Source organism: Numenius arquata, chromosome 2 (assembly GCF_964106895.1).
Source record: "Numenius arquata chromosome 2, bNumArq3.hap1.1, whole genome shotgun sequence".
Lineage (NCBI taxonomy): Eukaryota > Metazoa > Chordata > Aves > Charadriiformes > Scolopacidae > Numenius > Numenius arquata.
In genome coordinates, this window is record NC_133577.1 from 47,565,991 (window position 1) to 47,578,748 (window position 12,758).

The window sequence follows — 12,758 nt, forward strand, 5'->3', positions numbered from 1 at the left end:
AGGATCGGTGCAGAACAACAGGAGAGCTGCCTCCTGGGGAGGAAAGGATAAACTCATCAGGTTAAACCAGCTGCACCGACAGGACCGACTGAACAGCTTCTCCATAGAGTTTGTCAAGAATAAGTCCTCAAGCTTTAACACGCTCTTTCGAAACAAAACTTCCAAGCAACATTATATACTACACAAGTGAATTGATTTCTGAGCATTTGAAGCGAATTTCTTACCAGTACTGCAATGCAAAACTTAAATTTATTTATTTTATGAGCCAAACTTTAAAACACATAATTGGATGGCACAATGTCAGAACAGGAGAGAGATCATTTTTAATTTTTCAAGTACCTCTATAAGAAGATCTGAGAAGCAGATCACTAACATAACATTCTCCAGCGTATGGCGGTAAAATCTGAAATCCAAGGCACTGAACTAAACGCTTTTTAAAAGCCTCAAACCAGAGAAGTGGCAGTTGTCACCTCACAGGGTAACTCCCTGCACTGAGCTCTCACACTGCTCTAGGACAAAGCACCAGCACCACAGATCTTTTAGTCCTCAGGAGACAATTCCATTGGAAAAAAAAAAAATAAAACCCATCCTAAATTTCCGATTGAGCTTCATCTTGCTAACCTTCAGCAGCCAGCAAGCGTATTTAATTCTTTCTTAATTTCTTAAGGATGCAATTCTCTCTTGTCCCTCAATCAGCTACTTTTCCAGAGCAAAATAAGTAAATACCCTTATTTAACTTCTTCTAAAAGAAATATTTACACACATTAATATTTTAGATTATATTGACGCCTGACATCCCACAGAAACTCACAGCACAATGTATTGATTTATACAGACCTCACCCATATTAAAATATTCTTTTTATTTAAAGGAACTTCAACTTTTAAGCCTGGACCACAGGTTCAATGTTTCTCATTCAAACAGCTGTACCTGTGCTGACTGGAATGCACATTACAGGAGATACAATGTAAAGCTAAGAAACGATTGCTGTTTTTCTTAAAATAGGTGATGACAGTGTCATACAACCATTTTCCAGAAAACATTCCGTTTTTTTCTTTCCATACACAGAGAGTTTGTTCTACCTGTTGCATTAAGACTTGTCAGAACCATTTGTAAAGCTTATGAAAAAATAGTTGTTTCACTCCTTTAATATTGGACATATTGAATGTGTAACTAACTTGCTATTTAGCAGCTCACTCTGGTTACGTTAATGGACTTTCACCAAGAATAGGAACAAAAACTATCCACGGATGCTGAAGAACTCTATGTGGCAGTATATAACGAAAACAGAGTAAGAAAAATTTAAAAAGGCTCATGGATACAATTTTTTTTTTTTAAAATCACTTTTTTTTCCCTTTAGAGGGCTTTGCAAATAAAGCAGGATCGATCTGGTCTCTAGACAGGCCTCTCACTGAAAAAAGCCTCGTTGCTCTTTCCTTTAAAGTGCCTCCACATTTCAGTCCTAAAGACATCAACTCCATCTTCAGTCTGTCTAAACCCAGGGCTTCCAATTCAGCAGCAGAGTTGAACGCCAGCAGGTCTATGGGTTCCACCTCCTGCAAAGAGAAAAACATCCCATCAGACTATTATTATTATTTTCTTCTTGGTTGGGGAGGGAAGGAACAAGTATGGACAGAATGCTTCATGTTACAGAAGATCTTCAATTAGCATCATCTCAAACTCCTAAGTACTTAATGAAGTTGAGCAATGTCTCAAAATGTATTACGTTGGATATTAGCCAACGTACTTATTATTAGCAGTACTTATGCTACCCAGGAAAAGTATTACTGCATCGTGTACACACAAATTGAAGCTAGCCAGCAGCCTAATTGTAAAACATGCAAATCTTAGAGGAAATAAACACACCTAAAAGCAGGGTGAGTGCTCAGGTGAGCTTTGTACCCGGTGTCCAACTGCACTGCTACAACTGTACTCCTGGCAGTGCCTTTGCCAGCTAATTAAAGGCTCGCTCTGACAAGCTGCAGCGTCCGAGACACAAGCACTGGTCATTTTAAATGTTATAAACACCCAGGGTCTTGTCCACAAAAGAATATGGACAACGACCGGATAATTCAAAAGCTGGAATTTACTAACGCACTAAACACTAACACCAAATGTTAACACACTAAAAAGGACACAAAAATCTAAGCCCACTAAGCATGTATTAGTTCTATGGTATGTATCATACTGGAGTTGCCAAAGGGACTTCAGAGCAAGTAACACCAGCAGGAAAACGAGGCCGATCCATTATGAACTCAGCAAATATAATTAGCATTAGCAGAATTAGAACCTTTGTCCTGCTAGGTATACAAAAAAAGACTTGGTTGCCTCATTATTCTCATCCTACTTTAAAAAAATAAATCCATCAAGGACTATTATAAAATATTTCCACCTGCAATAACAATCTGCCACAGCATTGGTGGAGTTTCCTGTTCTAAGAATAGACAGTCTCGCAAATACTGAGCAAAAGGTAAACAGTGAGGAACAGTAAACATCCTGTTTAAAATTTGCCAGCTCTAATAGTATGGCAGATGACGAAGTTGTAACTTATCGAATTACATCCCGGGTCTTTTTGCCATTTAACTGTATTAGACTTTCACTTATCAGAATTCGGTTGTTGGCAGTGGCAACCGATGGTATACTTTCTGCTCAAGCTGAAACAAGGCAGAAAGGTACACCAGAGCGTCAATTTTAAAACCATTCTTCCACCATCCTTCACAGTTCAGACAAAGCCCATTGTTTATACCAATTCTGTCTCTCCAGTGAAGGAGTTACCTCTTTCAGATTTTTGGCGGTCAATGACAAACTGAAGTTTGCACCAGGCTATGAGGGTTCTCTATGAACTAGACTCAAGTCTTTTTATAATAAAAACTAAGAAAGACTCATCAGCTGATTGGTTTGGGGGGGTGTCTACTTGGAACACTTCTAATTTAAACATTGAGGTCAATTATAAACATTAAGGTCAAATTATATTATAAATAAGATTGGTCAAATTCGTGTTAGGTAATGTCTCAAAAAGTACGTATAAGAGTCTTTCACCTTACAGAAGGGTTTTATTTTCCTTCCCTCCCTCCCCCCCAGTAAGTAATTTTAGATCCAGAGTGTATCTAATTATGTAGAAGGAGGAAAAAAAAAAAAACCAACAAAAAAAACCCCTCAAGAGAATCATGGATCTCTAGAGAGACAATACAGCCAGCCAAGGGCAACCACATCTTAGTAGAAACTCTAGACTATTAAAATCTTAATCTTATAAAGTTCTTCCTTGACCCAATTTACACTGCATCTCTCAAGACAATGCCATCACACTACAATTCAACTTTGTCCACGGAGACACTGTCAACCAAGAGCCTTTGGCTGCAGTTTCCGTTAACTTGCTACATCCCATTTATCCTAAAGTCCTACAATGCATCTTCAGTTAAGCCAGTTTTCCTTTTAACCTTGGGATTTCCTGTGCTCTGAATCCAACTCTGAAAAGTCTATTGGCTTCTTAGGGAGACTACAATTCCAATTCAAGCACTTACATCTACTGCACTGAAGTCACAGGATGCAAACCCCCTCCCCTCTTCTGTGATCCACAAAGGGAAGAGTGATTGAGTAAAAGCTGTTGAAGAAAAAGACAAATCTCACTTTTTATCGCTTCATACTTACTGTGGTCTGCAACTGGTTTGTTTCCTGAGCCTTAGAAGAAACGTTTTCTTGCTCCTCTTCTTTCAGAGCTTGGGTGACCTCACTCTTCTCTTGGACCTCACTCTTCTCTTGGACCTCCTCCTTCAAGGGCTTTGTCATTTTACTGTTTTCATCAGCTGGAGTTTTAGGTTGCCCACCTGCCTGTGTCTTTCCTTGCAGGTCTCTCCCAGTACCTTCTAGCTGCTCCAGTGGTTTCTCAGTCGTGCTGGTAGATGGAGTATCCTCTCCTGAATCCACAGAGCTGCTTGAACATTCATTTGAGTTTCCAGCATTTTCATTGTATCTGCTGCCTGATGGACAACTTCCATCAGATGCATGAGGGGAGTCATCTTCACTGTCATCCTCACAATCTGAGCTGTCACGATCATCCAGTCCTTCCAATCCCAACCTGGCACAAGTGGTATGTTACTAATGAATATTCATCTAATTTTACTTTTTTTTTTTTTTTTACTTTATTATCACTTTTCTCTTTCCAAAACTCACTTCAGAGAGCTGCAGTGAACTATTTTAGCAGCTATTTAGGATAGTTTAGTAAATGGAGAAGCTGCTCCCTCACCCCTTTTAAATTAATTGGAAATTTCCAATTCATTAATAAAAAAAGGACAATGGGAGGTAGTAGAATATAACTATATTAGAAGGGGCAGGGAAGGGTGCACATTTTTGCAAATAAAGTTTGTCTGTTCCAGCAGGGACAGAATCATATGAATACAGCAACATTTACTTTCAGTTCTCTGATTTAGTCAGTTTAATTTACTTATTCCTATTTAATCCTACGTCTCCGATAAGACGTTGCTCACTTGTATGTGCCTAACCCATCATCCTGTTCAAGACTTGAGTATAAAACAAGGCATAATGCTTACCAAAAACATTTTCTTTTGCGAGGTTTTGTTCTGTTCTTTCCAGGTTCACCTGGACGCTTCCGACTCTTGCCACTTTCTGGTGACACTATTCTGCTTGAAGAAGCCTGCAATCCTTCAAAACGAAGTTAAAAGTCTACTTCATCAGTACACAATCCATGTACTTTGTAAATGCTACTTATCTTTTAATTTCAGATGCAATTTAAAACACTAATTGAAAATAACCCCTATTGGTGCACACTTATGTCGACTCAAAGCTCCAAAATAAACTCAGTAGCAGCACTTTTTCTACACAGTTTTACTAAGGCACAGAGCCAATTAAAATTGGATTCCTGAACTGAACTCTCAGGTTCTACATCCCATTCAGCCTCAGGTTTCACTATCCAGCTGCCGGCAAGGGAACAATCCATGGATAAATAAAATAATTCCAAAGGACTGGAAGTGAAGCAGGATATTTTGTAGTTGGGATTCAACTTCTAGTTTTTTACTTAATACCTGTTTCTATTTTATCATTTCACTGAAAATGACAATGTAATTCTTACAGCTGAACTAGCAACACTTCCTTCACAGAATTTTCCTTTTATGAGATAACACTGTAGCACAGCAAGATGAGACCTCACTTAAATTGCTGGTCAATGCAACTGAAGAGAAGCAACAGCCAAAGAGGAAAAATTAAGTCCACCAAATTTTACTGGAATTTAAAGTTTAATTCAAGAGTTACTGTCAGCAATTTTTTTTTTTTTTTTTAATTTTCATAGTGGAGTGAGGCTATAGGGACTTTAGGCTTGCTTTATTTTTTCAGGAGAGAAAGCAAGGTTAAACTGCAATACCTTTAAGGACTGAATCTTCCAGTCGCTCAGCCATTTCATGACACTGCTGCTGGTAGTCGGGATTTGTGAAAAAGTGCTTGGGCTCCGCGAGTTTCCGCTGCAGCCTTTCCAAGCGCCTTTGCTCTTTTTCTGCTTCCCGTTCTGCTTGCTGCTTCACCCACTCCGCCATCCTGCAGATGAAAATGAGAGCATTTCCAGCATTGAATGTCGTATTGGTTTGTTGCTTTGCAAATACTGAATGTTTCTACCACCTGTTTGGACGGGAGACAATGGGAAAAGACTACTAACAACACTCAGGGGAATTACTGAAGGAATACACAGAGATTCTACTACAGAGAGTAAAGTTTACTTTAAAAGCCAGAAACAGCGGTAAGGTCTATATCCTCAATATCATGGTCTTGCAGCTTCAGAGAAAAGAACTCTGAGAATTCCAGATGAGAAAACCCAAGAGGTGCAGAACAGTCTCTCAGAAGCAAGCTGCAGTACAATCGTATCTATTTTGCGGCAATATAATTATAGTCAGAAGAATCCTGTTGGCTTCCAGCATATCTGTGCTTAAGATTCCACTTTGGCTCTTCCTAGTCTTCGAAAGAAAATTTCATCGCCACAACAGCCTGTCATTTGACCTCTTTTGTTACCAGTGAACTACACCATCAGTTTATTTTATAATTCTAGCTGCTAAGAAAATGCCTTACGCTTTTTCATGATTGACATCTCGAAGTCTCCTTCCGCTGAGATCTCGGCAAGCCTCTCTATTTGTTGTCTTCTCAATCTGAGCACCAAGTGCTCGCAGCATAGACCCAAACCCTGAGAAAAAAAGCAGTTAAGGATTAGCTAAACAGAAACAAATGGAGGTGAACTAGTACACAACAAAAGAATTAATTATGGAAAAAGAACACAGTGAATTCAATACTTTCCTCTCATCTCATTTTTGTACTCCTGATATCACACTAGATGGACTCAAGATCTCCTAGAACCTGTGCAGCATTTAAAACATGAAAGCCTATTTCTAAACTCCCCCACCAAAATGGTTTGAAACCTTTTTGTTTCAAGATAACTTTTTGGGTCCTTTCTCATTTAGCTGGGATACACCTTCCCCTTAGCCCCCACCAATCTTAAATCCCCTTTTAAAAAATCTAATAAAAAATAAAATACCTTTTTTAGGAGACAGCCTTAGCTGCTTCATCAAGATGATCATGATGTACAATGTTATGCTGGAAAGCCCCCCCCCAGACTGATTTCTATACGCTCCTCGGCCACTAATTACTCATAGTCAAGACTGCCAACTTCTCTCACTCAGTCCCACCTTATGTTGTATCCAGCTGGAGAAAGACGCTTGCTCAACTATCTCAGATAAACACCATGTGAATTAACATTAATATAACCCTTCAAGCAACCTGAAAGTGCCAAGCACCGTTTTTTTTAACTATAAGCTGAATAAAGCTATACTTTTCAATGCCCCAAAAGTACCTTTAAGGAGTGTTTCAAACAGTGACCAATCCCGTCAGCCTACTGTATCAAGAGAGAGAAAAAGTATTGTGTTCAGCTAATAAAACCAATTGCTGTCATTGGCGAGGAGAACTGCTGTAGCTCATGAAACATTCTATTGAATTTTACATTCCGAAGAATGAAGACCTTCCTGCTACACCTAGCCAGAAACCCTCCCAAAAATCAACAGCAATGCGTTCACTAAGGTGCTGAATTAGGTCTGATAACAAAACGCTCAGTTCTCTTTTAATCCTGCATGATCTGTATTCCCTTGAGATCATACAGTAAGTCTCAGTGGTTCTGACCTGTGTTTGTTTGTCTGTTTCTAGCACGCTTTTAAGTTATGAAGTCAAAACAAAAGGAATGCTTTAGAAAGCAGACAAAATTGTTAAAGAACAATTTTAAACTGATCCCGATGGCATGTCAGTAACACAAAGTGAGTGACAGAACACATATCCTGCATGCCATCCCAGGATAACTGAAGTTGATGGACAACAGGTAAGGAAGAACCATCCCATACTATGAATTTACAACACATGCACCACTTCTAGGGCACTTAAAGAAACCACAATACCTCATAAGCTATTTATTTAGCTTAGTTTTAGATAGAACTGCTATCTAAAAACCAAAGGTGGCAAAGTGAGCTGAGCTGCAGTCCAACACAAGGCTGCACAATTATTCAGTATTTTAGCTTAACAGCTGGAAAATTCTGAGAACTGGATTCAAAAAGCAAATATACTGAGTCAAATCACACTCAACTACTCTGGTAAATTAGCTTCAGCCATCATGTTACATTTTAGGAAATGCCCACATTGCCAGTGGCTGCATTTTTTTTTTTTTAGTATGATTAATATACATCTTCTGCAAACGGTTAAAATATTTTGTCAACATAAGGAGCCTAGCTTAGATTAAATTCTTTAGTTCTTAGGCTACTGAGATGTTGGCATTTATATGTATTTTTCAATCAAATAACAGTCTATTTGTACCTGGAATATTTGTCCTAAGTGACCATGAATGAAATTTAGGAGCCTAAGAAGCCAGGTGCTTTCAAACACCATTTCAACTCTGAAGTCACTCTGATGCATGTTACAGATTGCTACTAGCAAAACTAAGCCGACCAGGGGCACGAAGAAGAGCTACACCAGCAAAGCTGTCAGCTGAACTGCAGCTTCCCTGCTCAATTCTCAGCTCTCCAGACAGACTCTGGTTACAGCTCACAGACATCACACCACAGTCATCCACGTTACAAGAGATGTGCCAACACATTAGGACTGCTGCTGTCAGTATAGACTACAGTATAATAAAAGGTTTTTTTAACCTAAGTATCTAATCAATAGCAAGCAGTTAAGCAACTAACCTCCTTTTCCACCACAAAGTCTTGGTTCCAGACTATAAACGGCGCCATTCTGCAGTACGTCTTCATCATTAGCTAGTCGTCCATTACATTTCACATACAAGCTTTCTTCAGGAATATTCTACAAAAACAACAAAATTGAGTTATATGACCGATTGAAAATAAAACATTCTGACAAAATAAATAATTATGGAATAATGTTTCCTCCCTTCCTTCCTACAGGAACATATGGGAGGCAAAAATCAGATGATTTTAAAAGCATAAATGCTCTCTATGGTGCTTGTTTTAATTCCTGCTTACTAAAGAATTAAACACAGCCTAAATCAGCTTGGAAACATGAATGGGAAAAAGCCATGCTATGGGAAAATTTATAATAAGCATTCAAGCACTGTGTATTAAAGACAAAAACCCAAACCCCACATTTTTTGAACAGTAAAGAATGTAAGATTGATATTGGAGTAAACCCATAAGGGGGCCACAAAGATGCTCAAAGGCTGGAGCACCTGACCTATACAGACAGGCTGAGAGAGTTGGGGCTGTTCAGCCTGGAGAAGAGAAAGCTCCTGGGAGACCTAAGAGCCCCTTCCAGTCCCTAAAGGGGCTACAGAAGAGGTGGGGAGGGACTCCTGATCAGGGAGTGAAGTGATAGGATGAGGGGTAACAGTTTCACATGGAAAGAGGGGAGATTTACATTTGATATTAAGAAGAAATTCTTTCCAGTGAGGGTGGTGAGACACTGGAACAGGTTGCCCAGAGAAGCTGTGGCTGCCCCATCCCTGGAGGTGTTCAAGGCCAGGCTGGATGGGGCTTTGAGCAACATGGTCTAGTGGGAGGCGTCCCTGCCCATGGCAGGGGGTTGGAACTCAATGATCTTTAAGGTCCCTTCCAACCCAAACCATCCTATGATATCTTCCATGTATATATCTAAAATACATATAAGAGACTATAGGACTCTCTTATAGCAAACCCTCCCGCTGAGCTAAGCGACAGCAACGAGAAGAAGCGTCCCCGCACTCACGATGCGGGACAGCCCGCCCCTCAGTGGCCCCGCCACCGGAGCAGCAGGCCTCCCAGCGAGCGGGGAAGGGGCGAGAGCAGCCATGAGGCCTGCTCGCCGCCACCGGCAGCCCAAGGCCCTCACCCACCCGAGGCCTGAGGGGCGACGCCGTTTTCCACCTCCACTTACACCCCCGCCCTTTCACTCACCAGCTCCCGAGCGCGATGGCGGAGGAGGCCGCGCACAGAACCGCCGCCGGGGGGCAGCGGCAAGAGCCGCGCCCGCGACGCCAACGGATCGCGCACCAGCAGCGCCATTACCTTCTCCCTGCTGCTGCCGCGCGTGCGCCTGTGACGGCGGTGGCTCGCGGTCACGTGACCGGTGACGGCCGTCAGCGGGGCGTGGGCCCCTGAGGGAAGGAGGCCGGGCCGGGCGGGAGCGGGGCTGAGGCGGCGGTTGTTGGTCCTTCTTCGGCGTCTCCGCCTTCTCTCCTCAGGTGGTTTGACTGGGCTGCTAATTGCTGATAACTGGGGTTTTCTCTTTTAATTGGAGTTTTGAAAGATTTCCCAGTGGCTGAGTTTCTGGTGTTTTGTTTTTTTTTCATAGAATTGGTTTGGGTTGGAAGGGACCTTAAAGATCATAGAGTTCCAACCCCCCTGCCATGGGCAGGGACACCTCCCACTAGACCAGGTTGCTCAAAGCCCCATCCAGGCTGGTCCTGAAAGCTTCCAGGGATGGGGCATCCACAGCTTCTCTGGGCAACCTGTTCCAGTGCCTCACCACCCTCACAGGAAAGAATTTCTTATGAATATCTGAAACTGGACTTCAGGCAAGCTGTATTTCTCATATTTGGGAGGCAATCTCATGTTTCGATGCTTTTAGGGACCAAATTTATCATTTTTACGCCTGCCACCTATATTTCTTATATTTTGACCTTTGGAGTCAGTCTGACGTCTCGGGCCTTTTAGGGACCCAATTTATCATTTTTAGACATGCAAGGTTAAATGAGAGTCCAGGTATTTTTAGCGGTCAGTCTTTGGGAATGAAAACTTTGGAGCATGGCGCCTTTGCCTACGAGGGAATAGATCCGAGGAGGGAATAGATCTGAGGAGGGAACAGATGTGCTATAAAACCCGAACAGGGTCTTACACACAGTGTCCTGGTATCTTGTTTCAGGAAATGTTTGTCTGGAGTGTGCTGCTCAGAGGAATGTCCCATCTCCCAGTGTAAGTGATAGAAGAAGCTGCACTGGGAAGCAGTTTCTGTCCTTTACCTTTTCTACACAAGACAGCCCTGTCATTCTAATTCAGACCACTGTGTGCAGCCTGCCAGGTTGTAAAGGCTTTTTACAACCTGTCATGTCGACTCTGTGAGGATGTAGCAGCAGGCAAAATGGACCATGGCTCCCAACATGCTCATCTTACTCTGCCTTTTTAGTAGTGGTGGCAGCAGCAGCATGAGAATGGAAATATTTGTACCACCTCAGGCAAACTGGAAAGGGGCAGTGCTGCCATTGAGAAGCACTGCATTTGCAAGAAATGTAATGGAAATTTGCAGCTGTTAATTGTCCAATCAAATACAGTTCAAATTTCATGTAAGGACTGGCAGGAGGATGGACTCCCATCTCTATGGCTTTGTCCTGATTAGTCCTACATGCATTTTAGCATATAGATGGGGAGAGGCCCCAAACTCTGATATTTGGAGCAGATTCGGTTGCATAGTCACATAAAATGTTTTTAAATCAGGGTGAAGGTTGAGCTGGAGCAGGAGGCCACACTTGGCTCTTCATGAACATGCAGTAACTACCTGTAAGCCGGAGCCTGAAGGAGTGGTAGGAGAAGGTGCACAACCCTGCCTCTCCAGGAAAGGATGCATACAGAGGTATGATGGTGTTCCAGGCAGAGTAACTATTGCATTCTTTGGTGGCTTCAAATCTCCTCCATGTCTTCAATGTAACCATCCACCTAGAGGACATTTGAAGGTAGGTTGCTACCAGCTGTCTCCAGTGGGAGCTGTTGCAAACACTAGCAAAGACATGGCTTGGCTGCCTGGAGATCTGTGGTGCAATACACCTGGAACCTTATTTCCAAATAATATTACCTGCAGTGTCCTTTTGGTTTTGGTTGGGTTTTTGTTTTGGTTGGGTTTTTTTGTTACTGTTTTTTATTAATTATTTGTCATTAATTATGTGTCGTGTTGCCACAGTGCAACCATTCAAAGTCTGTGTAGCCTGGAAAAGTTGTGGTTATTTTGTGCTGGATCAGGCCCAAATTCAGTCGACTTTGTATTCTAAGTCATGTGGTACTGCTTCTTTCATTTATAATCACGTGCCATATCTGTGGAATACCATAGATAGTTAAATTCCACTAGATTCGGGGCATTTATACTCCTATACAGTATCCGATTGAAATCTAATTGGCAATGTATGAGGTATGCACATATACATATGCAGATGAATAAGTATTTTCTTAGATCTGTGGGCTTTCGGTTGCATTCCAAGGGCATGATTCATTTCCTCCTCTGAAACTCGGGCTATTGGCGCGGAGGGTGTGGAGCTTGCCAGGACAGGCCAAATAGGCGGAGTTATCCAGGAAAGAGTTGGGCCACAGGACTGGCCAGTGGATGTGCTGAATCAGTGTAATTCACAGGTGGTTTGAGCCACATCTTTTCTGAATGTTTCCAACTCCTCTCCTATCTGTGCTGATGAATTCCTGGCCCTAGTGAGCACCGACTGAATTATATTTCCCCAGTGAAGAGTATATTTGCTAACACAGCTGCTATCAGAGGGAAAAGAGGACCAAAAAAGAGGGCCCGCTGCACCCCAAGAGGAAGTGTGCGTCAATGACAGCTGTCATTCATACCTCTGACACCTGGATTCTGCCTGCAGATGCGTGCTCGAGCTGTGATACCCCTGTGAGCGTGAGAGCTGACAGCAGTGGAGTCATAGCGACGTAAATCAGGCCCTTTGGAGACCGTACATTGCCACTTTATGGATAGTTTTGGGCTCTCTCTGGTTCTGGGTGGCTGTATCTGGGTGGCTATACCCAGGTGATGTGCCGAGATCCTTGTGTGCAGTCAGACTACAAGCAAATGACATCTAATAGGCAGGGGAGGAGTTTTCATTCAGCTTGGTCCTACAGCAGCGCTAGGTATATAGCTTCATATATACCCGTTCTCATGATTTATGCAATGCCGTTTAGCTAGTGCCACATTCATCTCAGTGGGCGAGTGTTCCTGTATCTCTTGTTCTTGATTACACTTCTATTCCTGGTGCTCATCAAAAGTCTATTGCCTTGCTCCTCACAAAATAAAGTCTAAATAAGTCAAAAAGGCTGCTATTATAATTTCCCATTTGAAATGTATTTTATTAGAAATGTTATTCTCTTGATAAAACAATGATCAGTCTCTGATTCTGCAGTGGTGTTTTAGACTTAATTAATAAATCATGCTTGCCACTTTTCATTTAGAAAGGATTTTGCAGACATAATTAATTAAACCTGACAGTATCCTTGTGGGATAAGTACTTTGACTTTTTAAATAGTGAC

The 12,758-nt window shown here is 41.8% G+C and overlaps 1 protein-coding gene across 1 annotated transcript; it reads right to left on the reverse strand.

The window, feature by feature from the left end:
- Nucleotides 1-231: 231 nt before the first annotated feature.
- Nucleotides 232-9,565, reverse strand: SDE2 (SDE2 telomere maintenance homolog). Its single transcript, XM_074167894.1, has 7 exons — nucleotides 9,423-9,565; nucleotides 8,220-8,337; nucleotides 6,070-6,181; nucleotides 5,375-5,544; nucleotides 4,548-4,659; nucleotides 3,649-4,075; nucleotides 232-1,556 (listed from the first exon to the last, which is right to left on the reverse strand). Exons 1-7 carry the CDS (start codon nucleotides 9,528-9,530, stop codon nucleotides 1,341-1,343), a joined length of 1,263 nt encoding a protein of 420 aa, XP_074023995.1. The 5' UTR covers nucleotides 9,531-9,565; the 3' UTR covers nucleotides 232-1,340.
- Between the last annotated feature and the right edge of the window lie 3,193 nt (nucleotides 9,566-12,758).

What these genes read in the sequence shown, in the direction of transcription:
- SDE2 (XM_074167894.1), bottom strand. Translation starts at nt 9,530, where the DNA reads ATGGCGCTGCTGGTGCGCGATCCGTTGGCGTCGCGGGCGCGGCTCTTG. An exon ending in ACTTTGTGGTGGAAAAGGAG is followed by an intron (nt 6,182 to 8,219) that starts GTTAGTTGCTTA and finishes TTTTTTTCTCAG; the next exon opens with GGTTTGGGTCTATGCTGCGA. An exon ending in CGCAAAAGAAAATGTTTTTG is followed by an intron (nt 4,076 to 4,547) that starts GTAAGCATTATG and finishes CACTTGTGCCAG; the next exon opens with GTTGGGATTGGAAGGACTGG.